At 38.9% G+C, this 21,410-nt stretch overlaps 1 protein-coding gene across 1 annotated transcript; it reads right to left on the reverse strand.

The window, feature by feature from the left end:
• Window positions 1-2,140: 2,140 nt before the first annotated feature.
• CD28 (CD28 molecule) lies at window positions 2,141-18,866 on the reverse strand. The gene is made up of 4 exons (XM_070737614.1): window positions 18,662-18,866; window positions 6,015-6,371; window positions 5,078-5,190; window positions 2,141-3,820 (listed from the first exon to the last, which is right to left on the reverse strand). Exons 1-4 carry the CDS (start codon window positions 18,741-18,743, stop codon window positions 3,680-3,682), a joined length of 693 nt encoding a protein of 230 aa, XP_070593715.1. The 5' UTR covers window positions 18,744-18,866; the 3' UTR covers window positions 2,141-3,679.
• Between the last annotated feature and the right edge of the window lie 2,544 nt (window positions 18,867-21,410).

Consider the following 21,410-nt stretch of genomic DNA (forward strand, 5'->3'; position numbering starts at 1 on the left):
ATGTCACAATAACGGCACCAAACCACTTCTGCCTGTGGAAACCACCATCTTTTTAAAAAAAATTGGGGGTGGGTGGGATTTTTTTCTGATTTTGTTTTCTTCTACGCAAGTGTAGAAGTTGAGTTTCTGGCACTGTACATGCACCGCCATCTTGTTTTCAGCTCTTTTTTTATTTTTAAATTTTGGTACTGTGCATGCACACACACACATGGTCACATGGTGTGCAGTGCACACACAGCCATACGGTGTGGGAGGAACCAGTGTTGAGATAAGTTAGAACCCATCCTTGAAGCAAAATCTATTGGCTAAAGAATAGCTCTTGTCTTAACAGAAATTAAAACAAGGACCTTTATTGGGGTTGGGATAAACTCTGAAGAGGTTAAAAAAAGTTTTAAGTTTGCATGGCTTAAGCCTGTGTTTCCCAACCTTGGCAACTTGAAGGTATTTGGACTTCAACTCCAAGAATTCCCCAGCCAGCAAATGCTGGCTGGGGAATTCTGGGAGTTGAACTCCAAATATCTTCAAGTTGCCAAGGTTGGGAAACACTGGCTTAAGCAAACTATTTGTCCCACAACTATATTTATTTCATTTATTTATTTATTTTCTAATTTATATTGTTGCCTCCTCATCCACAGCGACCCAAGGCGGCTTACTGGAAATAAAAACACAATATAAAAGAAATAAAAATAAAAATAATAACATAATAACCCCCTCACACCCTGCGACAACACACATTCATACCAGCTATTTAATGGGATCCATCCCATTCAAGTTCTCCAGGCTTGCCAGCAGAACCACATCTTCAGGGTCTTCCAAAAGAGTGTCAGAGTGGGGGCCAATCTAATTTCCAGAGGGGTGATATTTCAGTGGGAGGGAGTCACCATGGAGAAGATCCTTTTTCTGGCTCCCACCAGATGTACCTCCTTGGGGAATATGGCCTGCAACATTCCTTGCCTCCCCGCTCTAGTGGGTCAAGTGGATATGACCAGCAGAAGACAGTCCCTCAGATAACCTGGTCCCCATCCAGGAAGGGCTTTAAAAGTGACAACCAACACCTTGAATTGCACCTAGAAGCAAACCGGCAACCAATGCAACTCCTGCAAGAAAAATGATACATGTGCGCAAAACAAGGTTTCCACAAACGATGTTGGCCGCTGCATTTTGCACCAACTGGAGCTTCCAGATGTTTTTCAGGGGAAGCCCCATGTAGAGCACATTGCAATAGTCAAGACGGGAGGTGACTAGGACATGAGTGACCATGAATAGGGATTGTTAGTCTAGGGAAGGGCATAACTGGAGCATAAATTTTCCCCAATTTCCCAAAGATAGAGGAAAGGGGAAGGGTCAGAATGTGAATAAAAGTTTTGTCAAAAACTTACTGAAGAATGTCACTGCTCTCCAAAATTGTGGTGAGGAAGATGGTTAATTTATTTCTATCCAGAGGTGGCATTCAGCCGGTTCTATCCTGCTCAGGTAGACCGGTAGTAACGATTGTGGATGGCCCTAACAACCTGCCCAGATGTAATGTTGTCCCATTTATCCATGTTTTTGAGGCTCTGCCCATGCTCCAAAGGCTGTGTGCATGCGCACATGCCCACATTTGTGAAAGGGTAGTGAAAATAAGTGAATACTACCCATGTTCCTAGTATATTATAGAGCTGCTAAAATATGGTACTTCAGTCTACATTGTTGAAGACTATGGACTATAAGACTATAAGACTATGTTGAAGAGATCGTACTGTTTAAACATCTGTCATCAGTTTAGACCATTCCCAGATGGCCTAATGCCTAATGCCACTTTGGAGTTACAAACATGATTAGTAATAATGGAGGTCAGAGCAAGGTTATACTATTTTAATCTTTGGCTAAGCCCTTCCCCCCCCCCTTTTGGCTAATTCCACTAGTTCTAGAAGATTGCTTGAAAGATAACTTGAAAGGCGACCAGTAGTGATGGCGGGGGGACTCTATCATTGTGGTGATTTTATCAGACATTGTAACTATTTTAAGTCCAAGGAAGTGATTAAAGAACAACTTCAAGATTTTGATCTATAAACAAACAGAGTCATGTGTCGCCCGCCCCCAAATATTCCCTCTCTTTAATATGAAGAGCAATTTTAGTTGATCATACAATATATCATCATTTTGCAATAACATAAAAAGTTTATTCGGGCCAAATTTAAAGCTGTTCCAAAAGCAACTTTGGCAAGACAAGTTTTGAAAATCCTGCATGAGTGGAATTTTTGACATTACGCTGGAAGAGACTGAGTCAGCAAAGCATATACTGAAGCACTGTTCCTTTCATAGAAAAAAAATATCATCTATTTATATCAGATCCATTATAAATGTGCTAAGCTGGGATGGAGAATGCATTATATACCTCCTGAGTGACCTTTTGATTGATGTTGCTTAAAGAATAGCCAAACTTAATGCATCAGCCAATTCTCTTAACTCCTCAGAGGTATATTTTTGATCTACTAAGTAATTTGTATAACTCAGTAATAAAAATTGTTATAATTTGTAAAGACAGAATTAAAATAAGCTTAGCATGACAGAAAGATGTTAGGATTTAAATCATGTTGTGTATTTTCTTGCTGGCTTATAACAGAAAGGAGAATTTGCACATTCATAGGCCTGTAATATATTAAATGTTTACAGAGTGCCAGTTCTGCTTGAATGATCAAAATATGGTTGCTGATGATGACCCCATCTGCTCAGAGGGATGCAAAAAGTGTGACTTGTAGACACATGTTTTGCACACCTTTTCTACAACAACTCTGTAAGGTTGGGCTGAAACTCACACAAAACTATCCAAGTGTTGAATATGGGTTTGAGTCTATATTGAACTGATTTAATTAATGTAGGAAATGGAATCCAACAAAACAACAACACTTTTCATCTTAGATATGATCATAGAAACCTGTGCATACCAGTATTTTGGTATTCAATTGATATCTAATATCAAGAAAGAAAAGTACTCATTTCTTACAGTGGGAATTAGAACTGTTTGGATAAGTAATATATTACTTGGACTTTCCCTTTATTACCATTTGTCCAATTCTTTGTCAGTATCTTGTTTATGCATCTGTGGAAAACTGTATATCACTGCAAATGTTGGCAGTATTTTCCACTATTTCTTCAAGTCTTCCAGACATGATTTTTGGGTTAATCGTTTTAGCAGAATGTGTCATCTGTTCATTGAGACTGTTCTGCAGCATATTGCAAACCTTCTCAGCTAATCCATTCATTTTATAACAGAAAAATGTTCTTTATTGCCCCAGTCCCACCAAGCTGGATGCTTCTTATTTCTTAAGCATATGTTTAACCCCTACGTGAAAATGATATTTCTCATTGATATGAAATATGACAGATTTTTACCTCCACTCTTTGCCAAAGTTTGGATATAACCCCTCTAAACCTTCTGTTAAGCCAAAGTAGAAAGGTCACAAATGCAGTTGAAACTATCATTTGCTTAAAACAGGGGAGGGGGGGCGATCTAACCACCCTCTGTTTCCAGTCTACTATTGCTGATATCCTCTTGCCTATCCAGTTTAAAACATAACTTATAGAGAGTTTTTGTCTTTGTAGATCTAGGAACAACATGACATAACTCTTTGCAAACAGTCTCATTCTGGTGTGGCTCGACTGTTCATTATTTCCATCGTGGAGAAGACGTTATTCTTCAGGGTTCCCAATAACGGTATGCAGTATAGTTCCGTGTTGGAACACCATGCTGAGGGGGCCTTTTTCTGGCTCCATTTGATTGCCAGGATGTCATGTTGAAATAGTCATTCTGAAGGACCTTATTCTTCTTGCTTTTCAGCTGCATGGGGAAAAAACAGTAAGGAAGAAAGAAAAAAAATGCCATTCAAAGAATATAAATTTCAATGAACATCAGTAAGGGCCAAAGGAATATTGATTTGAGTGACCTCCTTCTGAATATTCGATGAAACAGGAGGTATAATCCCATTTGATGCATCTTCCCACAAGTATGATAAGTCAGATTTCTCCTTCACGTCATATCAAAATAAATGGAAAGCTAATGTGCATCTCTTCTTCATGCTGTGAAGTCTTTTATGAAGGAGAACCTTGCGTAGCTCCTTCTGGGAGCAAGGTTGAATGAAAAACAAGGTTTGTGTTAGTGTTTAGCAAGCAGATGAATTATCAGGTAATTCACCATTTTTCCAGTCTGGCTTCTCTACAATATATAAGTACAACAGAAGTCAGAAGAGATTGCATGTATCTCTAAAGACGGGCATACGTGGATTTCAGAAAAGTATGCTTTCACAATATCAATAATATACTTTTGGTTCCAGAAGAAGGTACAACCCCCCAAAGAGCCATCTGCATCTTCTTAATAAATTAAATGAAACTTCCTTGAACTTTCCAAAAGTTGAAACCACTGTAATTTTTAGTGGGGTTGAGAGGTGACTCAGTAAAAATACTTTTTTTAAAAAAAGGAAGCACATGAGACTACAGGAGGGCGAATGCGGACATAGGAAAAGGAAAGTGTTGGATATGTTTTTCCCCCTTGCCAGGTAAGTATCCATTGCTTGTTCCTGGTCCCAGCTTATTTTTGGAGATGGCTCCCAATGCTCAAAAGTCAAGCACAACTCAATCAGCCTTCCAGGAATCTTCAGTCTACTTTACCAAGGACACCCCATGGGCATCCTTGTTCAATTCCAGCAATGTGATGGTCACAAATGCAGATACACTTGCTACACAATGTTGATTGCTCTGGTTTCAGTAAGAGACAATTTCCAAATAAGGGAAGATAAATATGACCATATAAAAGGCAGATTATTATTATTATTATTATTATTATTATTATTATTATTATTATTATTATTATTATCTATCTATATCTTAAGGAGACTTGATGTAACAAGTGTTCAAGCCCATGACGATAGTCTCCATAAATATACAGTAGTTCCAAGGGAAATCCAAAATGTTTGCAGGTACATTGTTCTGTATTTAGCATGGGTACAGATGTGGAAAAGTCTGCATTCTTTCTGGTTATATTTTTCTCACTGACTACATCTGATTAGTACTAAGGGAAAATAAAAGAATGATTTCTTACCCAACAGTAGTAAAAGGCTGCTGTGGTTATCAGACTGTAGAAAATAAAAAATCCAAGTGGAATAGCCATTGGCATGTTCATGCAATTGAGCTTTTCTTGGTGCGGAGGAAGTTCTGCGGATTGACAGGAACACAATGGAATTCATACACCTCAAAACAATATATTTTCATATTCATCAAAGTGTGCCCTTTCCCATGAATGCTAGAATATAAATTAACTGAACGCACAACTAATTCATGCCCTCATCATCTCGAGGTTCGACTACTGTAATGCTCTCTTCATGGGGCTACCTTTGAAAAGTGTTCGGAAACTTCAGATCGTGCAGAATGCAGCTGCGAGAGCAGTCATGGGCTTCCCAAGGTATGCCCATGTTACACCAACACTCCGCAGTCTGCATTGGTTGCCGATCAATTTCCGGTCACAATTCAAAGTGTTGGTTATGACCTATAAAGCCCTTCATGGCATCGGAACAGAATATCTCCGGGACTGCCTTCTGCCGCACGAATCCCAGCAACCAAAGCTTTTAATAATGGGTTTTTTAGTGTTTTTTAAATTATTAGATTTGTTCTTACATTGTCTTTGTTATTGTTGTGAGCCACCCCAAGTCTACGGAGAGGGGCGGCATACAAATCTAATTAATAATAATAATAATAATAATAATAATAACAACAACAACAACAACAACAACAACTGAAGCCCAAACTACCTGATTTATTCTTAAACTGCTTTCAAACGTTTTGCTCAAAAGTGTCACTTAGTTTTGAAGGAAAATAATTGTTGAACTCCTGTCTAGTCTGCTTCTTTATTGATCTTAATCAAGGATCTTTGGCTCTGAAACCAAAGAAACCAGCTTAGGCACACAATTTAAATATGTGCATCCCTATCGTTAATAAAAATTATATGTCTCTCTGACCCATTAAAAATTTCACGATTTTACCTTTCACGTAAATTAAATTGCTCGTGTTTTCCGTTTCATATGGTGGTGGGTCAATCACCTCAATCTTGCACATGTAACTGTCTGTGTGGTTGACTTGCAAGCCCCACAGGTGAAACACAGCATGTTTTTCTTCTTTTCCAATATTTATGTCCAAGCTTAATTCAGAACTGTGTTGCTTGATTGAAATTGAGGAATTATCCCAATTTGCTTCAAAAAGTTGTACTTTTCCAACTCCTTTCAACAAGTAGGCATTTAACTTCGTAATGGTTTCTCTGTGAGCTGGGAAGTCACAGGCCAGCTGGGCATTTTGGTGGACTGTTTTGTGTAGGAATCTCTGTTGCTTTGAAATGTTTTCAGCTGTTGGAGAAGAGAACATTTTAAGGAATAGGCTGGCACAGGGAACAGAAGAACACCTTAATAATTTGGGGAAATGAGCTCCTTTTCACTGCAATTTCTCTCTTAAACCACCTTATAGGGCAGATGGACAGCATAAAAATTATTAAAAATAAAGAAGTAAAAATAAATTTTGTCAAAGAAATTAACTGCTATGTTTCACAAAACCAGTTGCTCGTAAACATGATAGAAATTCAGCCTTAATTATGACAATTAGCTCTGTGTTTGACTACAGTGCAGCTTTTGTTTTTCATTGAAGAACTAAAAATGAGAGCCACCCCAGCTGCAAAACGGAAGCAGTGCGAGTGGAAAAGCTTGTCTGAAATCCTATTGACTGTGTTTCAGGTGTGTCTTATACCTAATGCACAATCCATGGCAGACAATGGACAATGGCCATATGTGTTATCAGAATAGCTCTGAAGCACTAGTTCACGTGAATAAGTCCCTTCAGCAAGCTGCTCTCATCCCAGGAGACAGAGCTGAGTAAGGAGTAAGATTTCCCTCAACTGTTTAATATCAGTAGAGGTCATAGGGATGACCTTGAAGGATAGGAGGAAAATTCTCCAACAAGGCAGCTATCAGACAAGTCCAGCTGAGCCCATTCCAAGAAAATAATTGAACAAAAATATCAGACAGGATTCTCCAAAACTCACATGAAGATAAAGTGAGGAAGGGCAGAAGGGCATTCAGACATGCACTATTATGTAACTGTCCCAGTAAAAGTAGTACTAGATCCCCATGGCATTGGTTTCTTAGTCTGGGCTACTCTATAGGGCTGACAACACCTCTCAAAGGGGAGAAGGCAGGGTTTGTTTTCTTGAATCTGAATGCATTTGCCAGGCTAGGTAATGAAATACTGTATCTGCAAAGAGACAGCCCTGCTCAAAAAACATCAAGAACACCACTGCTCAAACCTGAGTTTCGTATGTTTTTGGTATTGAAGTACAGTGGTACCTCTTCTTATGAGCTTAATTTGTTCCTTGACCAGGTTCATAAGTAGAAACGTTCGTAAGAAGAAGCAATTTTCCCCATAGGAATCAATGTAAAAGCAAATAATGCATGCAACCCCATCACAAAAGTCACCCCTTTTGCCTTGCGCCGCTGGGAATCCCCTCCTCCGAACTTCCATTGCCAGCCGAAGTGCCCGTTCTTGCATTGCTGGGATTCTCCTAAGCCTCCCCTCGCTGGGAAACCCCACCTCCGGACTTCCATTGCCAGCCAAAGCACCTGTTCTTGTGCTGCTGGGATTCATTTTGCCGGCGCTGCTTTGAATCCCAGTGAGGGGAGCCTCAGGGAAATCCCAGCAATGCAAGAATTGGCGCTTCTGTTGGCAACAGAAGTCCAGAGGCGAGGATTCTCAGCGAAGGGAGGCTCAGGGAAATCACAGGGCTTCGGCTGGCAACAGAAGTCTGGAGACAGGGCATCCCAGCAGCAGTGGCTCAGGTTCGTAAGGTGAAAATAGTTCGAAAGAAGAAGCAAAAAAAATCTTAAACACCAGGTTCGTATCTCAAAAAGTTCGTTAGTAGAGGTGTTCGTAAGAAGAGTACCACTGTACTTACCATTTTCTGAGATTTCACTATCTCCAAGGGTTAAGGTTAGGGTAAGGGTTTCAATATTGTTTGTTGTGCTCCTAAAATCCACCATACAGTGATCCCTCATTTATCACAGGGGTTACGTTCCAGGACCACCAGTGATAAATGAAAATCCACGAAGTAGGATTTTCTCTCTCTCTCTCCCCACACACACATTGTCTCTCACTTCCCCCCCCCCTCTCTTTACGTCTCATGTCTCTGCCTCCATCTCTCTCATGCGCGGAATCCTCACAAGGGTCTCCCAGAGGCTCCACTCTGCACCCAGCAACAAAGCATGACTTTGGCAGGGACAAGGCAGGTGCACCGCTGAGTTAGCCCCACCCACCCATGCCACCGCCAGGACCAGCTAACTCAGCTGCAAGCCTTTAAAGCAGCCTACCCTCCATTCGTTACTACTCAGGTTAAGGGAGAAGGTCCGACTTGGGCAAAACTGCCGCTACCCGCACTCACTTCCGGGTCTTTCAGCAACCCGAGATGCACTGAAGCCATGAAAGGTGAACTGCAAAGTGGCCAGGGATCAGTGTATACCCAAAGCAAAGTTACCCAAATGAAAAAGCCTTCTCTTCATGCATAAAAGAATCGCCTTTCTATTCACCCTCAGTAAAACATCTATGGCATCTCAAAAGTCTTGTCACCAAAATTGGGTGGAGAAAAGTGCTGGAGTTGTGATGTTCAAAATCTTTGCATTACCAAAGCCCTTAATGGTCATCAAAGTATATCCATGAAAACCCAATAAGGGCACCAAGGCCTTAGTATTTTGCTTTCATTCTCTCCCTTTCCTGTTAACTAGTATTCAGAGATAAATTGCCCAGAAGTAGGGTTTTAATTTTTAGCTTAATTTGCAGCCAATGATAGAACCTTTCCTAACAAAACTCAGATATGTTAAATCCCATTATTACATTGTCCTACAGAAGGATGGATAGTTGCAGCAGACCCTGCAAACAGCCCCACATAGTTTGGGATCATAGCTTAGAAATTCTTTCACATATTTAGCTAAATTGGTTGGGTACCATCATTGCTGTGAAAGAACTGAGGGAAAAACATCTATGGAATCAAAAGGGGACAGAAGATTAGGAAACTGTATGACCAGGATCTGAAATAATACAAGTCACAGTTTTGGGCAATAGAATTTTTACTAAAAGCAAAAAGTAGGTCGTAGCTTTCTTCAGGTTTTATAGTTGTCATATTTTACTGAGAGCTCTTAAAAAGTGGAGCTGCCTGAGCTGTACGAGAAGGCCTGTTCATATACAGAATGCAGGTGCTGTGGTGTATACCATTTTTTTCATAGCAAAAGAAGAAAGAGAAAGGGGTGAAAGGCACCATCAACCCAAGGACCTCAAATGTTTGTTTGTCCTCTATCTTGGCATAGCAAATGAGGAACTGGGAAGCAGGCCATTAGAGAAGAAAGATTAGGGATACACACACAATCAAAACTTCAAGACAGCAGCTGCTGCAGCAGAAATTAAAATGTCAGAAATCAAGATATTATTATTATTATTATTATTATTATTATTAATTAGATTTGTATGCCGCCCCTTTCCGTGGACTTAGTTCTTAATGGCTTGAAACCCTTTTAAGTAAAGTTTGTAGTAAAAGGCATATAAACAGGCATTGGAGGCAGAACACCATTTATTATATATATGGTTACTTACTTATTTTCATCATGTTTATATAGGTATCCAACAAAGAAAATATGTCTCTGAATGGCATACAGTATAATAAAAATAGCTGCTGCTAAGTCAAAATAAGAGATCCTAGCAACAGGGAAGGGTTACATCTTTTGTGCACTTTCTTCCTGTTGTTCAGTGGTGCTAAGGCATTGGGCAACAACTTTGTGGTGGGAAAACTCTAGTAGTTGCACAGAAGACATGAGGGTCATCTACTTTATTTATTTACTTACCTACCTACTTACTTACGTACTGTATTTTTGATGTAGATGTAGATGTAGATTTTTGATTTGATGTAGATTTCCTCTCTAAAAGAGGCTGATAATTTGGGTGTTTCTTTCCAGCGCTAACCAGGTACTAACAATGTTCCCAGCTCTTACTGGCTTGCAAGTTCTTTCATTGTTACTTTCTGCGGAGAATGTTTTCCAAAGCCTGTCTTTGATTTTTCCCCCCAATTCTCTATTTGCTCCAAATGTTTCTTTCCAACCCTAACCAGGTGCTAACAATGTTCCCAGCTTTTACGGGCTTGCAACCTTTTCATTGTTATTCTCTGCCAAGAATGTATTTCAAGCCCTATCTTTGTAGGGGGGGGGGGCTGTTCATTGCTTTACTTGCTCCATATATTTCTTTCCAGCCCTAACCAGGTGCTATGAATGTAGAAACATAGAAACATAGAAGTCTGATGGCAGAAAAAGACCTCATGGTCCATCTAGTCTGCCCTTATACTATTTTCTGTATTTTATCTTACGATGGATATATGTTTATCCCAGGCATGTTTAAATTCAGTTACTGTGGATTTATCTACCACGTCTGCTGGAAGTTTGTTCCAAGGATCTACTACTCTTTCAGTAAAATAATTTTTTCTCATGTTGCTTTTGATTTTTCCGCCAACTAACTTCAGATTGTGTCCCCTTGTTCTTGTGTTCACTTTCCTATTAAAAACACTTCCCTCCTGGACCTTATTTAACCCTTTAATATATTTAAATGTTTCGATCATGTCCCCCCTTTTCCTTCTGTCCTCCAGACTATACAGATTGAGTTCATTAAGTCTTTCCTGATACGTTTTATGCTTAAGACCTTCCACCATTCTTGTAGCCCGTCTTTGGACCCATTCAATTTTGTCAATATCTTTTTGTAGGTGAGGTCTCCAGAACTGAACACAGTATTCCAAATGTGGTCTCACCAGCATTCTATATAGCAGGATCATAATCTCCCTCTTCCTGCTTGTTATACCTCTAGCTATGCAGCCAAGCATCCTACTTGCTTTCCCTACCACCTGACTGCACTGTTCACCCATTTTGAGACTGTACCCAAGCTCTTTAATTGTTACTCTCTGCAAAGAAGAATGTTTTCCAAGCCCTTAGTCTTTTCAGGGGTTTTTCCATTGCTCTACTTGCTCAGACTGTTTCTTTCCAGGTGCTAATGATGTTCCCAGCTCTTACTGGCTTGCAAGCTCTTTCACTGTTAATCTCAGAATAAAAAAAATTAAGCCCTTAACCAGGGGCTAAAGTAATGTGCTGAAGCTGACCAGACTAAGGAAGCTAGCCAAATGAATACCTGGTAAGCAGATTCTTTTCCCTATTTTCCTCTCCCAAAACTAAGGTGCATCTTATATTCCAGTACATCTTACACTCCAAAAAATATGGTACTTGATTATGTGACCACCCAATTCACACATAGTAAGTATTTGACCAGAAAGCAAGATAAATATTGCCATACTAGGAATTTCAGACTTATTGTCACTCAATGCCACAGCAGTAGGCAATTATATCTGAGCCCATCAGCAATCTTTTGAGATATATGCAAAATCATGGTATTTTTGTGGGCCAGACAGTAATGCCAGGTGATGAGATAATGACATTACAAGCAAATAATAAAATTGCTCTAAACTGATTAATTCTGACTGTTCATAACTGTTTTCAAGAATGTAAACCCATTTTAATCCATTGAGGATTAAATCCTTAAATATTATATTATAAGATGTGAGAGTTTTATTTAATGATGCACATAATATATTCAATTTCTGTGCACTGAATGCACATTCAAATAAGCTCATTTTATGAATAAGCATTAATTAAACATTGCTTTGTTACTTTCTTATGTAAGCAAATTTGCAGCAATCATCTTATTCACATGTAAAATTATGTTCAAATCAAAATCGGACTCTTAAATCTGTTAGTTTTTATTTGTTTTAGGTAGCTGTTCATTCTTTTTTAAAAGCGTCATTTTGATTTTTTTAAAATTAGATTATCAAAGTTCATTCTTTGTGAAAATGTAATGTTTTTTTCAATATTAGCACTGCAGCTTCAGCTAAATAAGCGGTCACTGGCATCTAGATTTTTATCGATCATCTATTAAAGGTTTTTCATAATGTAAGCACTTCAGAAGGAAATAATGCAACTCATTCTGTTCTCTAAACCAGGCATATCCAATCGGTAGCCCACCGGCCACAAGAAGTTTATTATTTATATACATTTATATACTATATGACTATGTTATATACTTTGTATGTAGCTGAAGACAGTTCCTCTTGACTCAGTGGGGCTCAGCCAAACCATAAGATTGGATATGCATGCTCTAAACTTACAAGTAAGCATAGCCTTGCATACAGTCCCTCTTGCTTTAAGGTCCTAATCTCTGCCGGAACCTTTCCAGCACAACATATATTTGGATAAAGAGAAAGGGGCAGTGATTTTGGTTCCCCATCCATCTTCTTCCACTAGTTCCATCTCTCAAACACCTGCACATTGAACCAAGGGTGTTGTTTTACTTAATCCAGGCATCACCATTGCAACTCATTATATCTAGCATTTAGGGGCTATTGTAAACCCAGAGTCAAGGATGGGATTCACTGATACTGGCAGATCATCTATTAACTGGGAATAGATTAAGTGGTTCCTACAATGCCTTTCACCAAGTACTTCTCTAATTGAATACAGCCTGAATGGAGGCATAGAATTTTAGATAGGTTTCCATTTCTTATCATTTCTTCTTCTATTTCACACAACTTAATTGCAGTATTTTCTGACCATGACTTACTGGTTGTTCACGTTAGATTCTAGTTCAAAGTTTGAGATCTGGATCAGAGGAAATCCTAATTCTCTAAAGTCACATCTTTCACTTGAAGTACATTTTTTTCTTCGCTTTCCAAATATCTTACTAACAAACAAAAAACAACTCCTCTTCCTCACTCTCTTTTTTGTGCTTAATTATGTTTACATTATATTATTAATTACTATAATTTAAACATAATTAATTAAATATAATATTTTCACAAATAGTGTGGCAACTAACCTCTGAAGAAGGCTGTGTTTTCTTTGTGCTTAATTGTGTTTACATTATATTATTAATTAATATAGTTTAAACATAATTAATTAAATATAATATTTCCACAAATAGTGTGGCAACTAAGCTCTGAAGAAGGCTGTGTTTTCTTTTCCCTGCTATATTCTACTTTCCACAATAGAGTAGTCATACAAGGAAAATAGAAAGGAAACAGCCTAGAGGTAAATGAAGAAGTTATGTTAATGTAGGTTAAAATCATGTTATTGAAGACAAACAAAAATGTTGGTGTATTATACGTGGAATAGGGCAGTGTTTCCCAACTTGGCAACTTGAAGGTATTTGGACTTCAAGTCCCAAAATTCCCCAGCCAGCGAATGCTGGCTGGGGAATTCTGGGTGTTGAAGTCCAGATATCTTCAAGTTGCCAAGGTTGGGAAACACTGGAATAGGAATATAGTAGGAATATATTTAATTTGTATTTTTAAATCTATTTATCTCATATACAATTTGCACATAGAGTAGGTTTAAAAAATTCACATTAAAAGCCATTAGCAAAAAAAAGCCATTAACCCAACTATTAAAAGCCTAATAAAATAAATGTGTTTTCAATTTCTTGAATAGGCTCAGACAACTCCAAGGGAAATGAGCTTCGGCATCAGAGAACAACACAAGAGAAGGTGATTTCCGGCAGGCCAGCATAGCGGACCTCTGACACAGTGAGCCATCCCTGCCTGGCTTCACTTTTGGATAAGTTCTTAATTGGAATATCAACTATCTAAACCGCAGACCACCAACATGGTTGCCTGGGTGGTTCTAAAGGAGCGCCTGCAGAAGCAGTTTGCGCCATCTCCTTCAAAGGTGGTCATCCAATAAAAATTCAGCGAGAGTATGCAGCAGGAAGGAGAGAGCATATATGATTATGTGAGAGCCTTAAGGTGAACAGTGACCCACTGGCAATTTAACGCTTTCCTGGAAGATGCATTAATGGATCAATTTGTTTGTGGCATTTGAAACATAAGCTTACAAAATAAGGTTTTACAGCGTGTTCCTGAAAAATAAAGCTAATGTCGTGGAGCCCCTGCACAAGTTGCTGTCTAAAAACTCTACCTGGTTTTGAGGTTCCACGCAAGATCGAGCAGTCCAAGCTGAAAAAAAACCTTCTTTCAGATGACCGTTTACTGATCCAATTTAGTGAGAATCTGCTGGTGGTTAGTATAAAATACATCATCCTTTGGGGTGGGGGCTGTATTAAGCCAGAGACTGCTGGATGGCCGCAAAGCCCCCATTGCTTATTTCTCCAGGACTTTTTCGAGTGCTGAGATAAATTATGGCCAAATTGATTGGGAAGCTGTTGCTGCTATTGCCAGAGTAAAACGTTTTCATGAATATCTGGAGGCATTTTGAGCTGGACATTTGACCATCAGCTCTTATTAGGGCTCCTAGTGGTGAACAAGCCAATGCTGGATGTCCTACTCCTGAGAATACTGAGAGGGTCTTTATTCCTTACTGCCTACTCATATACATTGAAATACCATCCGGACAGGGCCATGGTTAACGCCAATGCATTGAGCTGCTGCCCCTTGGTAGATGACCCTACTCCGGGCGTCCCAATACTTCAACTTTGCAGGGCCAGGGTTAATCACAGTGGCAGCCGAAACAACAAAAGGCGCTGAACTCCATACTATTTTGAGCTGAATGAAGAGGGAGTGGCCACAAGGGGCGGTAAAGCCCAATCTCCAACCTTTTGCAAAAAGACAACATGACATGGCGGTAGAGGGAGTATGTCTACTATGCGCTAATCATGTCCTCACACCTCTGTCACTACGAAAGGATATTCTAAGGCTCTATATCAGGGATGGTCAGGATGGAGGCATTGGCACAGAGTTATGTGTGGTGGCCCAACATGGACAAACACATAGAGAACTGGGTCTCAGGGTGTACTCCATGCCAGGAATCTTGAGCACTTCCCCCAAGGTCACCTGTGGGAACAACCCAGGGCTTTTGCAGGTCCATTTCATGGGCAAACATTTCTAATAATAGTTGACACATACTCCAAATAGTTGATGCATACTCCAATTGTTGAAGCATACTCCAAATGTTTGGAAGATTCCAGCACAACAACAGAAGCAGTTATCAGGGTTTTAAGGAAATTATTCACAATACATGGAGTGCCAGATATACTGTGTCTGACAATGGGCCCCAATAACATCAACACCCTTTGAAGAGTTTTTAGCAGGCCTGGGGATTAAACACACATTAATTGCTCCTCTCAAGCCAAGCAGCAATGGCCTAGCAGAATGAACCATAAGAACTACAAAGGAGGCACTAGGCTGAATAGGACCAAAGGATTGGCAAGCCCAAATCGACAAACTCCTAACAACATAACACATAACTCTGAGTACAATTATAGGCAAAAGTCCTACCGAACCTCTGATGGGCTGGAAGCTTCAGTCTGTCCTCAACAGGTTGCACCCAAGTTATTGGAATAAAATGGAAAATCCCAAAACAGAGGGAATCAGAATATTCCAAATGAATGCCCCCGCATATGCAAGGAATTTTCCCATGGGGTCCCTATGGATACCTGTGAAAGTTTTAGAAATAACAGGCCCAAAATCCTACATAATAGGCCTGAGGAATGGCCAAAAATGGTGGTGAGATATATATCAATTATGTGACCATTGGCCATTAAACACTGACTGGGTGGTAGGCCCAACCCCTGTTCTCCCTACAGCTATGACTAAATTTCAGGAGCCGGTTCATTTAGCTGTCAATCCGGAGGCACCACCCAGCAACAGCGATGAATCCAGTCCAGCAAATCCTAACATCTTGTCTGAGTCATTCCTGAGGTTTCCAGAGAGGGAGCCAGAGAGAGAAAATACATCCTCTCCGGCACCAGCCAACGCCCCAATTGAATTGTGCAGGTCAACTAGAGCTGTAACACACCCTACGTATCTTAGTGATTACGTATGCAAAATTATGCACTGAACTAAGGTGGGATGGATAATATGTCCTGGAGAAGTTAGGAAGTTTTCACTCCAGTACAATAGGGAAGTAAAGTAGGAAAATTCTGATTGGTTCCCTTCTGGATTGACTCCCTATTTAAATCCCCTGACTTTTGTATACTGCTGCTGGAAGTCACTCCCTGTAACCTGAGCTGAAGTCACTCCACTAGTCTCCTGTCTCTTCAGTATCAGAATTCAACACTAGCCATTAGACCTTTAAGGAACTAGAAATAAAGAAAACCCCTTAAGCCTAGTTTGGTTTTTTGGTATGTGACACACCTTGAAAAAGATGTTAGTTACTTAGTTACTTAGTCAGTCAAGTGTGTATTGGTAGCATACAAAGATATAACAATGTTTATATGCATGATACAAGTAAGAGAGAAACAGTGTCAACAGCTATAGAGTACTACACACCAGAAAAAATAGACACAAGAACATTTTTTTCCTGAATGCCATCACTCTGCTAAACAAGTAATCCCATCACCACTGTCAAACTATTCACTAAGGCTGCATTACTATTACTATTAGTTTTTCTCATCGTACCTATCACCCATCTCCTCCCACTTATGATTGTATGATTGTAGCTTGTAACCTTACGATTTATACTGACTGGTACCTAATATGATTTGATTGCTTATTTGAATCTGGACCTGGGGTGGGCTACTGCCCGGACGGGGTGGGTGGGAATGCAGTGGGGTAGTGAAAATGGAGTTCCACCCAGAGCACCCAATTGACACTGAAACATGTTGAAAGAAAATGCAGGGTGTCCTGGATAAGCCATGCCCACAGTGTGGTAGTAAATATTTTGGTAGCCCTTCACTGGCCCAGACTATCATTAAGTGTCTTTTCTTTTATGTACACTAAGAATATATGCACCAATGACAAATTCCTTGTATGTCCAATCACACTTGGCCAATAAAGAATTATATTCTATTCTATTCTATTCTATGCTCATTGCAGGGTTTGGACCCACAATGCCATACTTGGTTTTTTGGGGTTTTTAAAAAATATATATACCTGGTGTATAGTAGACAATCCAGCACCTATTTTTTAATAGGAGAATGGAACCTCAGAGCCTCTTACTGGTTAGCAGCTAAATGCCTTCAAATATAAATATACCTAATTTCACAATTTCAGAAGCCTATACAACCCAAAGCACGTGATCCTTTCAAATGTTTCAATACATGTCTACAAATACTGTGGTACCGTTTAACAATCATAGACATCTATATTAGAGAAAAATGTATTGCATCTATTAAGAGAGGCAATGTGATATAATAGCTAAGCCATCAAGGTAGAAATCAGGACTATGTAAAAATATTCTTAAAGTAATATAATTGTAATAAACTGAACTGAATTTATGGGAAACTGAGAGAAACTGAACAGTTAACAAATTTGACTGACCCAAATTCGATCTCACATCATTATCCAGGGACATGTATATTTGCCTTTATTCATGACATAACAAATTTCCCCATTCCAGCTAAAGCCTAAATTATTTTTAACTGCTATCCAGATAATGAAGACTTTATCTGACTCTGAACCTGTGCTGTTAATGAACTGCCACATATTTAAGTACGTGAAAATAGCAGAGAAGGAGTTTCAAAAGTCAATGTCTCCAATTTTATTGTAACAATGCACAACATCATTTTTTGTCCAATTAAAAATTCTCAGAGAGTCATTCCTGGTTTAAAAGCAAACAAATAACCCTGAGACACTCAATCAGTTTCTAGAAAGAAGAAGGGAACTGCAGCAGGTCCCTCATAGAGAATTGATATTCCAAGGAAGATTGTGACTTGCAAGTACTGATAAGGTCTCAATTGAACTATTATTAATTATTGATTATCATTATGCTTGACTACTGAATGGGGATGTGGTAGGTCATTTTTGAAACCAAGTCATTTCCATAGTTGAAATTGTTCTTCAAAGTTTACATTTGCCCAGTTAAGAAAAAGGTTACAGTGCAGTAGGAAGCTTGCTTGTTTTCTCCAGCAAGACAAATGCCAGCTTGGTAGAGGGCAATTCAGATTTAACAGATGGTGTAGTAGGGGTGTCTAACTGCCCTTTCTCTGAACTACATTGAGCAACTGGTGTTGGGGACATACCACAATTCATTTCTCTTGTTGAATGTTGGTTGCGTCCTACCCCCAATCAATTTTTGAAAGTAAGTCAGCCAAGTAGATAGACCTTGATTTCACCCATAAAGAAAAATACAGTACTTATATTCTTCATGAGATTTACCTTTTGGCTAACTTTCTTCTTTGTAAAGGAGATATTCAAAGCTTAATGAAAGGTCAGTTCAGTTTTGCAATCAGGAAAAATAAAAACATAACTATTGACTAATATTTATTGAGATGCACTATGTTACAGTGGATCTGGTTTGGTCAGCATCATCAGTAAAAGCTGTCCCTCTCATTCCTTATAGCCTTCTCCAGTCTGGTAGTTTTCCAGAGTATTTATTACACAGGAGCCATGCTGGTGCATCCAACAGACCAGAGAAGGCTGATTTACCATTCTGAACATTATTTTGTGATAAGCAAGCTGCTTAATGTTAATTTTTTCTTTAATGCTATTGTTCAATTTTATACCGTGTTTGCGCCAAACTTCCTTTAAAAATTGCCTGACAGATTTTCTACAGAAGGATCGAAAAAATGGAACAAAGGATGCGAGGTGAGAGGAAGAGAGGCAGAAAGAGAGAGAGATTATTACCTGCTGAACTGGTGTCCTGAATAATATGAAACACAGTAAGAACAATCCAGATGATTATGCTGGTAAAAGGTATAATGGACATCTTGACCTCATACAGAACAGAAAAGAAAGTGGCAGTTGTATCAGTTTAACTCCACACTTCAGGTCAAACAGGAATCTCAGAGATTTTATTCTCATCTTTTCCTCTCAGAAGCATATAAAATGCAGAAACATCACACCACTCTGCTGCAAACAGGAAATGGCTCTTTGATGACTTTGTCATTTTATCTGTGTTTATTCATGCTTTTTTCTATCCTTCACTCAACTCAGAAACCCTGCACTCTTATCCCCCTGACGTTCACCAGAAAGAAAGGCCAGCCCTCGCCCACTGAAAATGAGAATAAGAACCTGTCCTGAACTAATACCCAATAAAATGCCAGTGAGATTCAGCCAGTCATTTCTGCACCAGGCTTTTTTTCCTCATCTGCCTTCCTTTGAAGAATCTGCATCGTGGAAATAGAGCTGCTGTTACCACCATAAAAACAGGCAAAGCAGCATGTCTATCGCCTCCATTCCTTTGAAAAAGTCCAACATTAGAAATGAACTTCTCCAGAAATGTCTGTGGAGATTTGCAGTCAACCAGGTCCTAGTTGTCTCAAAGGTGTTGTTGCTTTTTTTCCAAAAGGAAACTTCGCTGGTTTCTCTCCCGCCTTCCCCATTTAAGGAAGAAGAAGAAAATGTTTCACTTCTCATCCAAAAAGCTTCATCGATTCTGGCAGGATGGTGGGGGCAATGGAAGGATTAGTTCTGAGTTTTGACAGGACTGAGTGTGTGTGTGTGTGTGTGTGTGTATGTGTGTGAAAGAGAGAGAGAGATCATCACAAAATGGTTCCAGGTCTCTCTTTTCATAGCATATTTCCAAATTTGATAAAAGCTATGAAGGGTCTAGAAGCCATTCATAAAATGTAGCTACAAGCTTTGTCTTGTATCATCAAGACAAAAATGTGTGTAACCTTCAATATTAATTACTATGGAATAAATACAAATATAAACAAATATGTTCAAGTATTTGACATTGGCTGGAACTAAATTCTCCCAAGAGAACAGTGGCACAAAAACCTTGGCTGTTAGACCAACAGATTCTGTGGCCATCACCACTCTTTTTTATCTTTTCCTTAAAACTGATTCCCCCCACCCCACCCTCAAAATAGAGGAAGAAAATGTGACTTGCCACTATGAAGCTTTGGGGAAGATAAAGGGGCATTTAATTAAACACCTGCTCCAAACTATTTATCAAAGTTTATCACAATTAATCAATATCTGGTTTCAAATGAAGCAGAAAAAAAATGTTTCTAGAAAGCTTTAAATTTGGGAAGAAATTGCATTCAGTCAATAGTGTTTAGATATAAATGACCAATACTTTAAGGGCCCATGCATAAGCCTGGACTTTGGTAAGCTCTATGAATTTCCCATCCCATTCATTATTTAAATTGGGAATAAGCAGTGCCTGAGATTAGAGTTTCAATTACCCTCAGACTTTTGGCCATGCTGGTCCATCAGATGAGAATATTAATCCTAAACATCAAAAAAGGATAAAGGACTGCTTGGCCCTATCTAGCTCATTAGTTCCAGGAATTCTATGCTATTGCAGTTCCCAGAAGATCTTCAGGTTCTAGTCATGTATTTAGAGAACTCTGCAATAACACTGACTTCATTTTACTATGCCTTTTCTTTCTTTATTTTATTTATTTATTTATTTAGATTTTTATGCCTTTAGTAGGCCTTCCCATCAATAGTATGATAATCAGCCTAAATCCAAGCTTAAAGCACTTATCTAAGATGCTATCTTTAAAGAGTGAGCCGGGGAATCCAAACAATTCTGCAGAAATTAAGCCCCACAGAGCTATGAAGTTATTTAGAATTCAGAATTATATCTTTCAAAATAATAATGCCAGACAACTATCTTGGTATATTTTTTTTAAAAAGGAGAAAACGGTTGAGAAAAATCAATCTCCAAATACTTTTACCCCATTCAGATCAAATGTGCAAATAGATTATCTGATTCTACAGTTTCGTTGTTCATTGATATATTTAAAATTAGTGATGGGCTCCTACGGGTATGGCCAGGTACGTAGAACCAGTAGAAAAATTTTGGTCAGGTATGCAGAATGATTTTTTTCCCCCTTCTGGGCTCTGGCTGGGTATATTTTTCCTATCACAGTAAATGAGATTGAAGGTGTATCATTTTAAAAAAGCTCTGTGTGTGTGCATATACACAGTAGATAATGTATATTTTTGTGTGCTTGTGTGTAACATATATGTATACATGGCATATGTACATAGAATTAAAGAGTATATTTTGGATGCTCAGTAATAGTAAATAGATAGGGAAATTGTATCTCTTTGAGGCAAGGAGAGGCCAGGCATCCTAACCCTAACCCAAACCCTTGATGTGAATAACGTCAAGTTGACCATCTTTAAGCCAATCACATGACCTTTAAGCCACCCTGATCACATGATTTTTTAAAATTTATTTTTATTTATTTATTTATTCATTTGTGCAATACACAATACATATGGAAGAGAATAGACATGAAGTAATATATATATAAAGATAATATGTAAAAATAGAGGAGAAGATGTATGAAAGGAAGAAAATATATATGATATATGAGATAAAGGAAACAAAATTGGACAGGGGACGAAAGGCACACTAGTGCACTTATGTACGCCCCTTACTGACCTCTTAGGAACCTGGAGAGGTCAATCA

The sequence above is a fragment of the Erythrolamprus reginae genome, chromosome 1 (assembly GCF_031021105.1).
Source record: "Erythrolamprus reginae isolate rEryReg1 chromosome 1, rEryReg1.hap1, whole genome shotgun sequence".
NCBI lineage: Eukaryota > Metazoa > Chordata > Lepidosauria > Squamata > Dipsadidae > Erythrolamprus > Erythrolamprus reginae.

Coding starts and splice junctions, on each gene's coding strand:
- CD28 (XM_070737614.1), bottom strand. CDS start 18,743: ATGTCCATTATACCTTTTACCAGCATAATCATCTGGATTGTTCTTACT. Junction 6,372..18,661: donor TCAGGACACCAGTTCAGCAG/GTAATAATCTCT, acceptor CTTCTCCAACAG/CTGAAAACATTTCAAAGCAA. Junction 5,191..6,014: donor CAATTTAATTTACGTGAAAG/GTAAAATCGTGA, acceptor GTCAATCCGCAG/AACTTCCTCCGCACCAAGAA.